This window comes from Python bivittatus, unplaced genomic scaffold (assembly GCF_059951505.1).
Source record: "Python bivittatus isolate LINGU-HERP-01145 unplaced genomic scaffold, Pbiv_v1 ctg000850_np1212, whole genome shotgun sequence".
NCBI classification, from domain to species: domain Eukaryota; kingdom Metazoa; phylum Chordata; class Lepidosauria; order Squamata; family Pythonidae; genus Python; species Python bivittatus.
The window spans coordinates 17,052,126-17,069,533 of NW_028277112.1; the positions used below are offsets into that span (position 1 = coordinate 17,052,126).

General features: G+C 35.6%; 1 protein-coding gene across 5 annotated transcripts in view; it reads left to right on the top strand.

The window, feature by feature from the left end:
• PAM (peptidylglycine alpha-amidating monooxygenase) overlaps positions 1 to 17,408 on the top strand; it is a 157,813-nt gene that overhangs the window by 38,858 nt on the left and 101,547 nt on the right. For all 5 annotated transcript variants that reach the window (XM_088130144.1, XM_088130145.1, XM_088130146.1 and 2 more), the window contains exons 2-3: positions 11,232 to 11,769; positions 12,810 to 12,930. In XM_088130144.1, coding sequence (XP_087986270.1) covers positions 11,660 to 11,769; positions 12,810 to 12,930 — 231 coding nt within the window. In that variant the 5' untranslated portion in view covers positions 11,232 to 11,659. The remainder of the gene's footprint in view (positions 1 to 11,231; positions 11,770 to 12,809; positions 12,931 to 17,408) is intronic.

The following is a 17,408-nucleotide window of genomic DNA, read 5'->3' on the forward strand; positions in this document are numbered from 1 at the left end:
TTGATGTTTAGGCTCTGTGGACTTAAGCAGTTCCTAGAAGAGTTCTGTTCTGAACATGGTGTCTTAGAAAAAAGGAGCTGGAGTTCTCTGTTTAACTGGACACTGCACACTGCCCAGTTTTGTTAATCAAGTCTGTAGCATGGTTTTTTCCCTTTTCCCTTTGAAAATGTTCTAAAAGGTATTCTAGAAATTAAGCAATAAAGACATGGAGAAAAAATATGCAACATGTCAGCTTTCTCCAGAGACATGCCACTGCTGGACACAGTGGTTAATCACACACAAAGGCTACATGGTCTATCTTTTTTCCCCTGATGCTGATACTTCCATTTAACAATAATATGACAACTGCTGATCTCTTTGTGACTTGGTTGCATAATCTAAGAGATTGCACAAGGAGCAGTTAGAAATCGCAATAACGCATTTTAAACCCCAGATGTGTTGGGTTCATTTTAATAAACTGCTTTTGACAGTCTTTTGACATTCTTCTGTTCAGGGTTTTGTACAAATTTGCTTTCCCACAGCAATTGGTCTGAGATACATGTTATTGATTTTATTGGCTAAATATTGATTCTATTGTTGCTAATTCTTAGAAAATGTGCTTGTATGTTTGAATGATAACCATGGATCTCATTTATATTTATACTTGTATAAAAGCATTATCTTAGAAGCAAAATATATTAATGGTACCAGCAGCCTGAAGTACAGTATAAAACAGCCTTAGTGATTATCATGTATGCTGAGTAAACCAGTTTATATAATAAAAATGTTAATGACATACATAAACTACAAGGTAATAAACCTATAAGATGGAGATCATCTTTGTCTGCTTTACAAAGCAATCAGAGGCATAAATACTCAGAAAGAAGTCTCACTGATTTTAATAGGAATTATTCCCCTTTAAGAATACAGAGGATTACAATCTAAGAGACTGTTCTAGATTAAGAAATACAACAATTTTGTAGTTCTTCAAGCTCTTCTTTAATGGTTTGCAAAGGCTCATAATGTATACTATATTACCTAGGCTCCTTCATCAGCTTGAGAGCCAGTTTGATATAGAAGTTAAAAGCACTGGGCTAAAATCCAGGAGACCATGAGTTCCAGTCCAGCCTTTGGTATGGAGCCAACTGGATCATTCTGGGCCACTCATTTTCTCTCATCCCTAAGAAGAAAGCAATGGTGAAGCACTTATAAAAAATGTTGCCAAGAAAATTACATATGCTTATCTGTGTAATTGCCAGGACTCAAGACTGACTTGACGTTTTGACATCTGGAGGGTACCAAGTCGGGGGGAAAAACCAGTTTTCCCCCCAACCTGGTACCCTCCAGATGTGTAGGAGTACATTATTTCTGGACTCTAGTTCATTGGGAAATGAGGAAGTCCAGCACATCTGTAGGACATCAGATTTGGGAAAGATTAGTTAATGTGGACATTTCAGTGATAAAAGCTATTAGAAACAAAGCATAGATAAAGCAGTGATACTTAGTATATTGTGTCCCCTCATTTCCCCTTGTTCCTTTTAGCAAAAACCATGTGTACCAGGTCATGTATGCTGATGTTTGTTTAGGCAAAGCATTGCACATATCATTAACTGTCCATCAAACTATTTATGTTAATTGCAGCCTTGTTACATAGTTTGAATAATCATCTATCTGGTATTATTTATTTACCCAGAATCATTGAGAGTTGGGCAGCATACAAGTTTAATAAATTATTAAATTATTAATATTGTGAATCAGATAGGAATGTCTTTATATGCATTCTCTATCATTTTGAAATATGATGGTTTGAATGATATATTCATGGTTATATAGTTTTAGAGAACCTAAGGATAATAGAGAACTAAGGATAATAAAATTAATATGACATTAAGCTATTTTGATTTCTAAAATGCATACGATTTTTAAAATTAGCAATATAAAGAATCCATTGGAAGAGGAAGCAAAATATTTATTTGTTAAAAGTATATCCCATCTTTCTTCTAGAACTCAAGGCAATATACACACCCTTTGTCTGCTAGTTTTTCAGAAGAACAAATGACTTGCTCAAAGCCCCAAATCACCCTGGGAGCTTGGAAGTAGACTTATCTGAAATTAACATTGCTGATTCTCTTTTTGACATAAATGTGAGAAATGACCAAGTCCTAAATTAGATTGTATCTTCCTTCTTGCCTCTCTTCTTTCTTCCTTACAGAAAAATCACCCAAGAAATTATGAATGAGAACAGCACTACCCCTATTGAATTTGTGCTCCTTGGAATCTGGGTTTTTAAATACCAAAACCCAGGTTTCTCAGACTTCCTGGTGCTATGACACTCCCACCCCCCACCCCCCAAATACAAAGTCATGTAACCCTCACCAGACAAAATCTGTTATTTCATTGGGGCTAGGTCTGGACAAGAAATAAACACACCAAACACTGTCAATAATAAAATTTTAATATACATACCAAAAACATAGCAATAATAAAATCTTGAAAGATTACAGAACAAAACATTTTCAGCAAATAGGAAAATAACCAAATTCGAAACCATACCCCTTTCTGGGAAGAATGTGCCAACTCAAGCCAACATACCTCCTAAAACGCGAGTGTCAGAACCTACAGCAATCAAAATATATATCAACTAGAGGACTGTTTTATTAGTATAGTAAATGCCATTTGTATACTTTGATTTTAGGGAATGTTTTCTTAGCTTGCTTTGATTCTGCCATTCTCATTGGTGGGGTCGGGGGAGTGAAAGAAGACAGAGCCGGAGGAAGATCGAAGGCCAGGAAGAAGATGTGTTATCGGGGTTAGGAATGCACAAGGTCACATCTCTGTGAGAACCAAAAGTGGCACCTAGAATGGGGGGGGGACGACTACGGGGGTAAAAGTAGAGGGAAAATTACATGGGCTTTAGTTTTAGCAATGCTTTGCTTAGAGCTATATGTATCCTCAATCAGTGAAATCTTTTCTGAATCTACTTTGGATTTCAAAAGATTTGTCTGTATTGGGGTTTGAACATCGTAGACCTGACATTTTGCTAAAACTCCCTAATTCGGATTTTTCCCGGGAAAACAATTTACCAAGGAAAGTCCAGCAAATCACTATGACCTCTGAGGGGCAGGAGATCTGACCAGCGGAGGAGGAGAAGGTACTGCTAACGCTGGAAGCCGCCATCGCTGAGTTAGAGCTCAGGGCAGTAGGTGGAGGTGAGAGGAGGCTGTCCCCACTGTTGGAGGTCTTTTCTGAATCTACTTTGGATTTCAAGAGATTTGTTTGTATTGGGGTTTGAACATCATAAACCTGACAGCGAGCTATGCCTATGTCTCATCCCTCTGTCACATTTTCACCCTGCTCTGCGCGCCAGCAACCGCAGAAAAGCAAGAACAAGTTCTGACAGTGATCCAGCACCCAGTCAGCAGCCAAACCCCAAGCACTCATGATACCTAGGGATCTGGGGCTGGCTTCCTGCAAGACTGCCCTAGGCCCTCTCTCTACCCACCTATACAATGACCAAGCCACAAGCACACCCCTGCCAAACCATTTCTCCTGTATAAGTACTTTGCCAGGGAGAGTGGAGCAACCCTGTCCTATGTTCAGGTACGCCCAAATTGGTGACCTGCTTTAGATTTTCTTGCAACCCCACAGGGGATCAGAACCCACAATTTGAGAGTCCCTGCCTTAATTACTTTCAAATTTTCCTTGGGAAATAAAGCAATATTGCCAAAGTTATTTTTCTCGGTTTGGGGAGAAATTTTACTTTTTAAGTAATTATTGTTTATAAATTAGCAGTGCTTACAGAGAAAAGTGGTACCTTTTCAATATTGCTGTCACGCAATTCTTTGCTGAAGAATTCCATTGCTGGAATTCCATTGTTCCATTGCTGAAATGATATAGCTTTCCTATGTGACGTTAAATGACTAAACAAGATTATTCTAAGTGTTTCCCAATTTGTTCTTTAAAAAATTAGTATAATTAAAAATAGATATGTTCTGCCTGTGATAGTAAAAAAAAAATATTTTTTTTTAAAGATGCAGGGTTTTTTTAATATGATTATATGGTCAAAGATTAATTTTTTAAAGGAGTTTTTCTAGATATGGTTGGATATGTAAGATGGAGAGAAGAAACATGCTCTTGGTGAGGAAATAGGCATTAATGTGGTAACAGATGCAGCTCAGAATTGTTAAAAATAGAATCTGTTGTTCTTTTGTTCCAAATGTCAAGAAAAGCTTTGATCCCATTATCAAAAGGTAGTAGATTTATATGAATTATGAAGTTCAGTAAAATACACAAAAGCACAAGGTAATGATAGTGTTAAGTTCTGAACACTGTAGGAGTTCATAAACCTTCATTAAAGTTCATAACTACATGCAAACTGTTCCTGAAATTTTATAGGCTTTTTTTTCTGTGTGCATCATTTGAGTTAAATATCAGCATTGTTCACAAGCACCATTAAATCTCATTATCTAGGTACACAGAATAAGCTATTGAAAGTACAATGTCTCTCACCAGGTAAAATAATTCAGTGTCATCTTGTTCCCAGAAGTTACATTATGCTCTCTTTCTTGGTTGAGGGACAGTGTTTTATAGACTTTCAATAGCTAAACCATATTTATTTTCTATATAGGCTATTGTATCTGGGTTACGGTGTTATGTATTACTGGTGCCACCTAGTAGCTGTCTAGATTTTTTCAGACCACACATGGTATGACTCCTTTCTCAATATAAATCAGTGGCATTCTTTAAATCTTTTGCAATATGTAATATTAAAAGTTACTTCCCCTTAGAGAACCATATCCTCTGAGTTGCTGCATGAATGGCATGAATCTTGGCCTAGTTTCTGGACAGAAGAAAGCAAGCAAAGAAAGTGACTTTCAAAGCAAACCTATTTTGGATTCTACCTATCCACTAAATTTGGGCCATTTTGTATGTTATACCATCTTGATGGGCATGCATGAAAGAGCTTTTTTCTTCCTTTGTACTACAATTACTAGCATGTGGATCTTCTTTCCCCAGAAGACAGTTTAATTCCATTCTCGTCAACACCAGGGTATGGAGGCTATTCAGCCAACTCTTTTTTTTTTTTTAATTCATCCAAACAGAACTGTTTTTTTCCCCTATTGCATCTTTGACATCATTATCTCACAGAAAATATAAAGTCATTCAGGATTACCTGCTTGTAATAGACCATGATTGAGAACAGACTGTTAGAGCAGTGAATCTTTTATCTGTCATAATTTTTTTTATTAATTTTTTTTTTCATAAGTAAAAACATGTCTGATAAAGAGAAAAGAGAAGGAAAGAAAAGAAAAAAAAGATAAAGTGCAAAAAAAAAGGAAAACAAAAAAGAGAGAGAAATAAATAAGGAAACTAAAGTAGGCGACTTCTGGCCTTCTTTATTAACAAAACCATCATCTCCTCTCCTCCTTAACTATTCCAGAAATCCCTTCAGCCCCTTATTTAATTCTCATCTTTTTCATCATTAAATCCATAAATCATCATTTCACTTTTTTCTTTTAGCAAAAAGTCCATAAAAAGTTTGCAGTCTTTTGAAAAAGCACTTACTGTTTTCTACCTGACCAAACAGGTCAGATTTGCCACTTCCACCAGTTCTGACATTTTCATGATCCATTCCTCCATCGTGGGAATTTCAGTACTCTTCCATCTTTATGCATATAATAGTCTTGCGGCTGTTACAATATACAAAAGCAATCTTCCATGAGTCTTTTCTAATTCACTATCCATAAGTCCCAATAAAAAAAATTATGGTTTCTTTATGATATTAATCTTTAAAATTCTTTGTATCATTGTATGTATTTGTATCCAATATTTCTTGGCTTTTTCACAAGTCCACCATGCATGCTAAAATGTCCCTTGATGTTTTTCACATTTCCAGCATTGACTTCAGGTACCTTTATACATTTTTGATAGTTTTTCTGGTGATACATCATTTTATAAAAAAAATTCTCTTAAATTATAACACAGTGTAAACTTTATCCCATTTACCCACATTCTTTCCCTTGTATCCATCTGTATATTATACTCTTAACAAAAGTTTATATACTTTTGCAATTACATGTTTTATCCCATTTACCCACATTCTTTCTCCATATCCATCTGTGTATTATAACCAAAATTGGTAGTCCATTTTCCATACAATCCTTAACTTTTTTGTCTTCAGTTTCTAATCTTAACAAAAATTTATACATTTTTGCAATTACATGTTCATCAGTTGTACATAGTTCATTTTCAAATTCTGTTTTATGTTTTCCAATTCAAATTACACTTTTGTCTACTGTATATTAAATCTTTATTTTAGTTGTGTATATGAAAACCACTGAAAACTATGTTTGCAGTCAGTTGTTCTCTTTACTTCATCTTCAGTTCTCCATCTTCCTGTATTAATAAATCTTGATATGTTAGCAATTTGTCTCTATCTGCTGTTTCTCTTCTATAAAATACTTCCTGTGCTGAGACCAATAAAGGTATTTTCAGGCACAACCTGGGTTTGTATTTGTTCCATATTCTTAGTATGGCACTTCTCACATAATGATTTTTAAAATCCACATTAACTTTAATTTTATAATACCATAAGTTATGTTCTTCCAATTCTAGCATTCTTCTATTTCTCAGCAGCACCCACTCTTTCATCCAAACTAAATAATGGGCTGCAAAATACAGAGCAGTGAATCTTTTAGAAAAGCATTGGGCAGTTTCTTCTGTAAAGAAATACATTAAATTGCCAGATTGCATATTCTGTTCTTCTTACTGCATGGATTACAGTACCACTTTTTAAAAGTCTTTTATGAGTTTTGCCTGTCTCATTAATCTTATTTTTAAAATACTTCTATAATCTAGTCTAATCAATGTATAATCAGCTTTTCAGATTCAAAGAGCCAGCAGTGAGAGAACCAATGTGCTCTTCCTCTGGTAGATAGAGAAGAATGAATTTGGTTTTAGTAGGTCTACCATGTTTTGCCTGCAAAAATCTTGTTAGATGGCAACATACTTTTATGTTTTATAACCTTTTTGCTGCCAGCCACTGGCTGTCTGGAGTTTTGCAGATCAGATAAGTAGTTGTAGTTTTACCCTCTTTCTTGACATATTTCTGAGTGCTTAAAAACAAAAACTGCTCTCAACAGATTTACAATATACTGTGGCATATGTTCAGAACATTTTTATTGTTTCAGCTGTGCTTTGTGTAAACTTGTGATGTTTTCCCAGCCATTTATCTTCCAATCAAACTGATGTATTTATGGGTATTTACCTTGTGTGCTAGTCCAGTAAAGTGCTGTATTTCAGACTTTCAACAGTGTAATTGTTTTGTGCTATGGAAGATTGGAAAGTGAAACTTTCCATTTAGCATCATTCATTCACTGCATTATTTGAGCTTTATGTTCATGGAATATATCTTTGCTTTGATTAGTGCTTCTCTTTTTTATAGTATAAAGGCTTCATTTTCTTACAATGTAAGATGCAGTCTTCTAAACAACCACTTTCTATAGTACTGGGCAAAAACCTTTTGGATTATATTAAAATTAGATTTACAGAGCTACAGTTAAAGGGAACTAACATTTTATGCAAAATTGGAACTTCTCTTCCAACAGGATTTCAAAGATTATATTGCTTCAGATAGAACTCATCCCTTATAGCATGTGCCATTTTCCTGCAGGAAATGGAGAGAAATCAGTACTGCAACCATTAGAATGTTTATAATCAAAGCTATTGTCTAACTTCTAATTGTGTAACAACCTGTTTATTATATACCTTTTATACCCCTAGTTACAATGATGCTGCTTCTGTTGAGGGGAAAATCTACCATTATGCTTCCATCAAAAGATACAGATATACCTCACAGTATAAGAACATGCTTTCCACCCTGTTTCAGCACCCCCTCTCCCCTACCCTCATTTTTGTTTTCCCCCTAGAAGACCTATTCAGAAGAGATTTTAGGAAGTTACAGAGGAGCTACAGAAGAATGCTTCTTTGTGCTAGTGGAAATCTGTTTTGTGATACTGGATTTCATCTGGATAATCTCACCACAATTGGGGAATCTGTGTGACTGTTTTTTCTAAGGAAATGTATGAATAATGAATAGTAGATTGCAAATTAGTAGCTAGAAAGTACACATAGTGTTAGCATTCATGGTTGTATCATGCTTTGTACTAGCAGGATATTAAGGAAGCTAAGAGCCTGTTTTAGCTTTTCCCAACCTGTTTTCCTCTAAACATCTTCAGGATACAACTCCCCACTGACTAGAAATTCTGGGAGTTGTACCCTCAATACAGAGAGAGAGCAACAGTTTGGGAAAACCTTCTTTTGTTGGTGATGATACCTGGACATCTTCACTTTTCCATGTATACTGGATTTTATGAGAAGGGAACAATTCTCTGCTTGAGAATTCTCTGTTAAGCAAGGAGAGAAGAATGTCAGATGTCATTACGTACTTCCTGCTTATTTCTAGAATTATGAAAGGCAGCAGTTGGACTCTTTCTTCAGCAACATGCATTCTTTGTTTTCTTGTTCAGATTTTCTTTTCAAAAGATTATAAGATTAAAGGGTTATACATGCAAGGTAGACATACATATTAAGAATTTTATCAGTCTGAGAATATGAGAGTACATTTTTTAAAATGTATTAGGTTCTTTCCATATCATTCTCTGCAGAAACCTAATAGTCAAGCTGTTTGATACAAATTATTTCCGGTAATAGATAGTAGCGTAAGTGTTTTATTAATATTTAAGTTATATTTTGGCCTTGAAAGAATAAATGATAGCAGTACTAAACGTTTCATATGTTGATGATTAACTGCTATTTTATATAACTTTAACTACATAATTCTTTAAGGATATTATCAAATATCCAAAATGTATTACCTTCTTAGTTGAAAAGAATTACGCTTTAGAACCACTTTGCCAGTTTCTTTGGCAATCTATTGAAAAGTAAAACATAACTCCATTACGTTTTGACTTGTATGTCATACCTGAGTGATTTCTTTGTGGTCTGCTAAGAGTCAAATATGTCATGGGAATCTTGTTAATCATTATTGTGCTCTTTGTCAGATGGATCTATTCTTGAATATGTATTGTTGGAGCAATGGAATGTAACATAGACATAACAGTATACTTTTGACTATACGAGCAGTCTACAACGGTATGCATAGCCATTTAAAGGCTCTTTGTGCACTCTGGAATTCTCTCAAGAGGAATGAAGAGTACAACTTTACAGTGCACAAATAAGCAGGAAGCATGCTTTTAAAAGTCAATGTTAGTTGACTTGATTTCATGTATTTTGGAGTGATTGAGAAGGAATGGGAAGTATATACGTATGCAAGAAGAGGGATGTCAATAGGAATACGGAAGAATGCTTTTAAGTAAACAAATCTAATGCACATTTCCCAAGTTAAAATGCAGTTTGGAAGAGAGTTTTCCTGAGTTCAGCTCTGTGGTTTGCAGCGCAGTTTGTGGCTGAAAAGTGACACATCGAAATGCATATATTTAGGAAGGTCTCATGAAGAAATGTATATGTGTTTTTAAAATGGTACATTGAAGCAGAATTCATTGGAACCGACTTCCTAATGAAAATAAATGAAAGGGATGTGGGCTAGCTATATATACTACCAAACATGGACAAACTGTTGTAGAAGAATATCTGAAAACAGCAGTCAGAAACAAATGGGGGGGGGGGACTGATGAAAATAATTCAGAGATAGTTTCTTATTCCTGTTGCTCAGATATTGTCTCCACAAGTGCATTAAAAGTGTTGCCACTTTGTTTTACTGGGAAAAACGCAAAGCAAAGTAGCTAGGCATGCAGATGCCTAGAAAAGAAAGAGCCCAGAGCCGCTTCCAGTGCAGCTGGATGACTCAGAAAGAGGTGCTTTGTACCCTCTTCTGTGCATTATGAAGCACCTTTTTCAAAGGGCTGGCAGAGCCCTGGGGCTCTGTTTCAGATGTCTTTCCTCTTAGTGCTTACTCAGCCCTTAAAGTGCAGTGCTGACTTCTAAAAAATCAAAACAGTGGTCTAGGCTTTCTGCCTGACCTTATCCCTGTCTCTTCTTTTATTTGATGTTTCTGTCTGAAGTATCCCCTTTACCACAAAACAAAGCTGCAGTGCCAACACACAGATCTAATTAACCAAAACCAACATGTAATTTTGTTATTATATTCTCTTGTTTCTTTTTATTCCTTTCTGTTTCACAACTCACGGAAAGTTTTCCTGAAAAAATATTTGTCGTTACTTTTTCAGCCTATTGCCTAACATAATTCAGGCAGTTCATAAATAATAAAAACACTGTTAATGAAACTTAACCTAGAGGTGTTTTTTTTAATCTTTTGCACATTATGTTTGTGTTTTTAATATGCCTATTTGGGGGTTAGTTAAAATTTAGTATGTAATCATAAGCAGATATGGTTTCCACATTCATAGTGTTATATTCAAGACCAAGTTATAATTCTTATTTAGGCAGATAATAAAATATTTTATATAAAATTGAGATGGTATTCATAAAATGCTAAGTATTTTGAATATTTCTGTATTTCTAGAACTAATGTACATTTTAGCTTTTCTGAGTGCCAAGTAATTGCTGTAGTAGAAATAACACTGTATTAATACACTGCATCTTAAATTGAAATGAAATGGGCCAAGGGGAATATAAAGAAAATAATTGATATTTAGAAACTAGAGATGCTCAGCTCCCGCAGTTTAATTTGCTGAAAGCATTTGCACAATTATAGCCTTAAAATCTGTAAGACATTATAGCTATATGCTGTCTGCTCTTTAGCTTCTAGATTGGAAAACTAGACACATCACTTATTCTTTCTTAAATTCTATTTTTTTAATATTAGATGTAGGATGTTAAGTATATCCATGCTATAAACTGTACAAAAATAGAAGGACTTGGTGAAAGTATGCCTCATTTCAAATTCAGCATAGATTTCTCTGAAGTAGAGAGCTAGAACTGAGTGCACTTTAGTTTTAAAAATCTTGTCACTTGAAGGCATTGGGAATTTGCTGGACTAATTCTGCTAGGTTTGCCTGTAGCATTCACAATAATTGTTGGTATATACTTATAGATATAGCCATAAATATTGAGATATATACCACACATAACACACCCCAGACTTGTGGGTCAACAAAGTTTATAACACTTTTTCTGAGTTGAGATGAAGCTTGTGAAATACTTAATGTCTGAAGAAGCTTTAACAACTAAATACATAATGTGTTAGTCATCCATTGTTTCTATTTTTACAGGTCCTGAATGATGAGTGATGGTTTCTGTGATGCCACTTGGAGCTTTTTTCACTGTGGAATGGACTGATAACACAGCCTGGAGACTTGACAGCAGACTAAAGAAAGCTCTGGGACAGTGACCCTTGCTTTTTTTTTTTTTTTTTTCCCTTTCCATTGGACAAAAGTACTCCAAAGGAAAGAACTCTTTTTAGTGCCATCTCCGAATTTTTCCCAATTTCTGCCACTTCAAATGAGGACAGGATAGAATTGGCACATCTTTCTGATTTAAAGCGTATCACCTTCCGAGACAGATGGTCTGTCAAATGCTGTAGGATGCCTGCAGAGAACATCATAATGAAGAAGAAAATTGATAGTTGTGCCACTGCCTAATTGTCAGGATCACAGCCGATAAAGCTGCACTGCCCTTTCCCTGCTGCCTTAATCGGGTCATGAACAGCAGGGTGGACATGGCCGGCCTTGTTAACCACTTGCTAATATTGTTCCTTATTTTTCAAAACAGCTGTTTGGCTTTCAGAAGCCCTCTTTCTGTCTTTAAGAGGTGGGTTATTTAGACATGTTTTGTGTTATTTATCAGTATTTACTTCAGAGTCAATTTGATAAATGTGTTATGTGTTTAAAACAGCAGTTTCTAATGGTAAAGGAAACTCATTTGGAAAAATTTAGTTGCTTAGGCTCACTGAATGCTTATACTAGTCATTGAAATGTCCATTGCCTTTCCTTGGAATATTATTATAATTAGTAGTAGTTGAACTATAGTTCAGTAATTTTTTATAAAATCCCTTTGTGACTCTTCTTCCTGTTGGGTTTGAATAGCTTTTTTTAAAGTTTCAGTTCACCTATATCTTGTTTGCTTAATCTTTTGGAACATACCTGGTTGCATTTCTGGATAAATTCTTAAAGGAAAGTTAGCTTTTTTCCTCCCTTGCAAGACATTATGGTTATATGTGCAATATATGTATGTGTGTATGTGTTTTGCATCACATCAAGGTTCTGTTATTATTGATTTGAAAACAGCACACATATTTTCCATGTAGTTGTCTCTAGTTTATTCCATACAAAAAAATTATGCATTAAAACTATTAGGCAAAAACTAGAAATTCAAGGGATTAAAACAGTAGTTTACTATTTTATTTGGGGAAACTAAATACAAGACATTTTTCTTAGGCTTTTTAAACTTTACACTAGATACAAACATACCTACATAAATACTTGTATTGGTATGGCAATGTATTCTGCATCAATGTATTCTGCATAAATATAGCAACTTAAAATGTAGTTATCGGCATATTTATAATGTTAACTTGATTAGCTAACAGATCAGAATTTAAATCTCTCATCAGTACAGCTTTCCTTTCAAGTTATACCTTTCTCCTTTTCATCAGCACCTGGCAATCTTATTATATGTTAGCTATTATGTGCCTGTAATCCGTTTCCTTGTAAAGGGGATTCCTGGATGATTTTGAAGTTTGAAAACAATAATGGAAATTAATAGAATACCTACATAGATCTTACAAGCTGATAAAATACATTTAAATTGCAAAAGTCATTATAATATTCAAATTTCTTATTACTTTTTAGGTATAAGGATGCTACTAGGTCTCATTCCAGTGAATGTCTTGGCAGCAACAGGCAGCTGGTTCCACTAGGTTTATCAGAATTTGCACTGGATATTCGTATGCCTGGAGTGACTCCTAAACAGGTGAAAACATTTGGACAACACTAACTTGTACCTTACTTATTTTATAGAAAATAAAATCATTAAGGGTTGAGTTGCATGATTTGGTACATCTGTTTTGCAATGACTTCAAAACAGATTTTTCAGGAAACTAATTATTGCCATAGTTGCTGTTACTGCTTTCCAGATTGTTTTCTAGGGTCACTCAAAATAGAGAAATGACAATATTGATTAAAAGAACAGGTTTGTTTTTTGTGGATACTGAGCAATACTACATTTACGTTTTGCAACATTGTAGAACAAACAGAGAATGTTTTATAGCTCTAGCCAAGGTAAATTTTTCTCCAGGCAATTGTTATAGTGTGTCTCCCATCAACTGTGTAATCTGAGTATGCCCGTATAACCAACCATCACATATCAATAATGGTCTTGGGCCTAGAGATGCAAAAATGTGGTTATACTTCTTTAAAAGGGGATATTAATACTGAATATCATTGAAACTAAAAAAAAAAACCTCCACAAATATTGTTATAGCATGGAAAAGTTAATCAGAAAAATAGAGGTGCTGATAGGATAATTATAAGGGGCAAGGAGGGTGCCAAAAATAGTACTAGAGGCTGGCTATGATGGAACAGTCTTGGGAGTGTAGAGACACTGAATTGGTAGAGAAAAGTGACAGTGAAGAGTAAATAAATAAGGATTTTAAACAAGAAAATACAGTGCAAAGGAATTTAGTGTAAAGGAAGGAATTTGGAGCTGATTTGGGGGAAGCTATAAAAAAACCATTAAGGAGGAACTTGGACAAGAGATTACCCAGACCAGAGACAGAAGGAAGCATCAAAGAACCTCAAAAGATAAGCCCACCTTGATTTCGCTTAGTATAAGATGGGACAGAAAAAAACTTAGAATTTCAATATTCTCTTATATTCTACACAATAAAATAGGAATCCTGGAATCCCTGTTCTTGACCTGGCCCCTCTCAGAGAGCCAGCAATGAGACAGAATTAAGTGTGAATATATAAGCTATTTTAGGGAAGTAGTTGGAGCACAAAGATGACGTGCAATGTTGTAGGTCTCACTGGCAAGTTCAGAAGTTGTCTTCTGTGATAAGCATCCATGTTTAGGATAGGCCTCTTAAATTTTTATGTGTTCTAATAGTATTTCCTGAAATATGTAAGATTTTTGTATCTGTGTGATGCAACAGTTATAATATAAATATGGAGAAAGAAACTGTAGGGCACAAAAAAGGTATGTGATGACTCTTAGTAAAATATTAGCTCAATCCAGGAAATCAAAAAAGCATGAGAAAGAAACTAAAGATTGTCCTGCCTTGATTTTCTTTGGTATAAGGGGGAGGGAGAGAAATGCTGCAGGGCTTCAAGATTCTTTAATATACCCTATATCAATAAAATGTTAGTATTGTAGGGTTAGTTTCCTGATCTGGCCTATCCCAAGGGACCAATATCAGTCTTGAAAGCCTGACGGCATTTCTCTTTCCCTCCTTCTTATACCAAATAAAATCAAGGCAGAGCAATCTTTAGTTTCTTTCTCATGCTTTGTTTTCCCAGGCTGAGCTGATATTGTACTAACAGGTACCACATACCTTCTCCAGCATCATCTCTGTACAGAAACAGAGAGTAGGAAGTTAAGGAGACAGAGCTAGTTTCAGGTGGAAGGCTAAGGCACTCCAATACCAACTCTTCTTTTGGGGGAGGTGGGGTAAAAAAAAATACTTAAAAACCATACAGTTAGTCCTTGACTTATGACCACAATTGCGATCAGAACTTCCATTGCTAAGCAATGTGGTTGTTAAGTGATGTGGTTGTTAAGTGAGAGGGAGGGAGAGAAATGCTGCAGGGCTTCAAGATTCTTTAATATACCCTATATCAGTAAAATGTTAGTATTGTAGGGTTAGTTTCCTGATCTGGCCTATCCCAAGGGACCAATATCAGTCATGAAAGCCTGACGGCATTTCTCTTTCCCTCCTTCTTATACCAATTTTACAACAGTTTTTGCCATGGTTAAGCAAATCACACAGTCGTTAAGTAAATTGACTTTGCTTGTTGGAAACCCCCTGCAAAGGTCACAAATGATGAATACGTGACCCCGTGACACTGCAACTGTTGTAAATACATGCTGATTGCCAAGTGCCCGAATTTTGATCAAATGACCACGGGATGCTACAACAGTCATAAGTGCGAGGACCAGTAATAAGTCACTTTTTTCAGCACTGTCGTAACTTTGAATGGCTGTTAAACAATGGTCGTAAGGGACTACTTGTATGTGAGGAGTTAAGTGTACTTATTTTCAAAATGGAGAAAATTCACCCAACATTGAACTCTATAGCTTTTAGTGCCTAGAGTTCAGTGAGCAGAATAGAAGCTCTGTGTTGCAGCAGGTAGAATTTTTCTTACCAGTTGATTTAATTGATTCAGGATCTAATTTGGGAGTTATATTTAGAATAATCCTTCTTTAAATATTTACTTCACAACATGCAAATGAACTTCTAAGAATACATAGAGTCAGCTTAGTTCTCTCTGTAACACACCTTGTTCTGTCAGTTCCAGTTAAGTTGTAAATCAGCAGGGGTATACAAGACCTCTCTTACCTAAGCTAGGCCAAAGTCTTCTATGGTAGCCTTTTGAAGACAGAACTAAAATTCTAGAGTTAAGGTATACAAAGCAGATCTTAAAATTAGCAAGCAAGAAGCTCATCACCAACCCACTTTGAACAATACGGATTTCATAAACAAACTAGTACTGTGATTTATTTCAATTTGCTATTTTTTGTGGAATAGTCTACAGTAAAATGAACTTGTGCTAATGGATATATTTCACAAAGCAGTGCATTTATGTAGAGAGTAAGGAGGATGACCTTGACAGAGGTATGTAGGGTCTGTTGCCTAGCAAAAGGACTGGAACATTTTTTGAAGCTTAGGATGAGGTTATATTCAGAAACAGCTCAGATAGACAGACACTTCCCTAATTCACTAAACTATAAGAAAGAGGAGGAGGTGTAACATAAACAGACCTGCAAGATTCTACTATGATAGCCAATCTCAATAAAAGTAGCCTTCCTGTGGACTTCATTTCCTGGTCTGGTCTACTAATGGGCTGACAATTTGCTACTAGATTTTATGGCTGTGTTCCAAAGGTTTTTGCAAGCAATAACATAGAAGGAGCTTTTCTGTCTCCTTATGTGATGGAATGGAATTCTGAAGGCCAGGCTCAGGGAGATAAGCATTTTCTTAGCTTGCCGCAGGAGCGTGGGAACTACAAGAGGATGAGACTGGTACCTCTCTGAGGAATTCACACTGTTGTGGCTGGCTGACTTGGGACCTGGGGTTTCAGTCTGGGAAGATTCTTGCTAGAGGTTGTAGCTAATAAACATAGCTGAACTGATTTTGCATTGTCTCTTGGAGTTCCTTGGGCTAGGCCTGACACCTTAGGACTTGAGTCCGACAGCTGGCTGAAGCTGTAAGCTTTAGCTGTGTAGTGTACCTGCTGGAGGTGCAAGGATGAATCTAGTCCTCTCTTATTGTAAACTAGATGACCAATAATCAAAACTGGCAGCTAATGTGTAGCAGCATACAAGATCTCTGATGAAACATCTGGAATATTGCCTATATCATTGGTTTCTGAAGTTCAGCAATAACCATTTGGCAGCTGCTGAGAAACTGTACTTGCAGTATATTTTTACATTATGGCCTTTGTACAAATGCTATCATTATTAGATCAGGCTGTATAAACTGGTTCCCCCTGTCACTGAGCCAGTTACAAGTTATTTTCCTGTCCTAAATATTCATAAGGCAATACGCTAAAATACTAGATCTTGCTACCAGTACAGCAGTCAGCTATATACCATTCCAAACATTTAGTTGCTTATTCAGTTAAGACCTACTTAAATATCATTAACCAAATATGTGTCTTTACTGAGTTATACATAAAATAATTTGTTTGTGAAGATAATTCAACATTCTAATCTGTATTAGAGAAGCTACAGTATGTATAAATCATTTAAATTAAAGATCTATTATTTGTCTTGGTTAGCTCTCCCCTTTACAGTGTAGAAAAACTTCAAATAACACACATTTAAGATGCAGTCCTAAAGATAAATTCTGTATTGCATCCAGTAAACATACAGAAGACTGTATTGTGCATGACTGTAGAAGTGCCTATTTTACTCACTTAATAGAAGTTCTTTCCTCCTCTTTTTTTTTTTTTTCCAAGGGATCTTTAGTTCTTTTCATGACAAAAAGAACATTCAGCAAGAGGAGAGATGAGTCATTGTAGTTAGCTCATTCAGAAAGAGAAGAAAAGCAAGTGATCTAGTTATTGGGGATCATTTCCTGGAAACTATGATTAAAACCAGCTGTTTCAACTTAATGGCTGCAAAAAGATGTAAAGTAAATACCCAGCTACAATGGTGTGTATGCAGTTTTCCCCTCCCAGAAATGTAAACATAAAAGAGTTTGAATTTGTATATATATGAAATGAGCATGC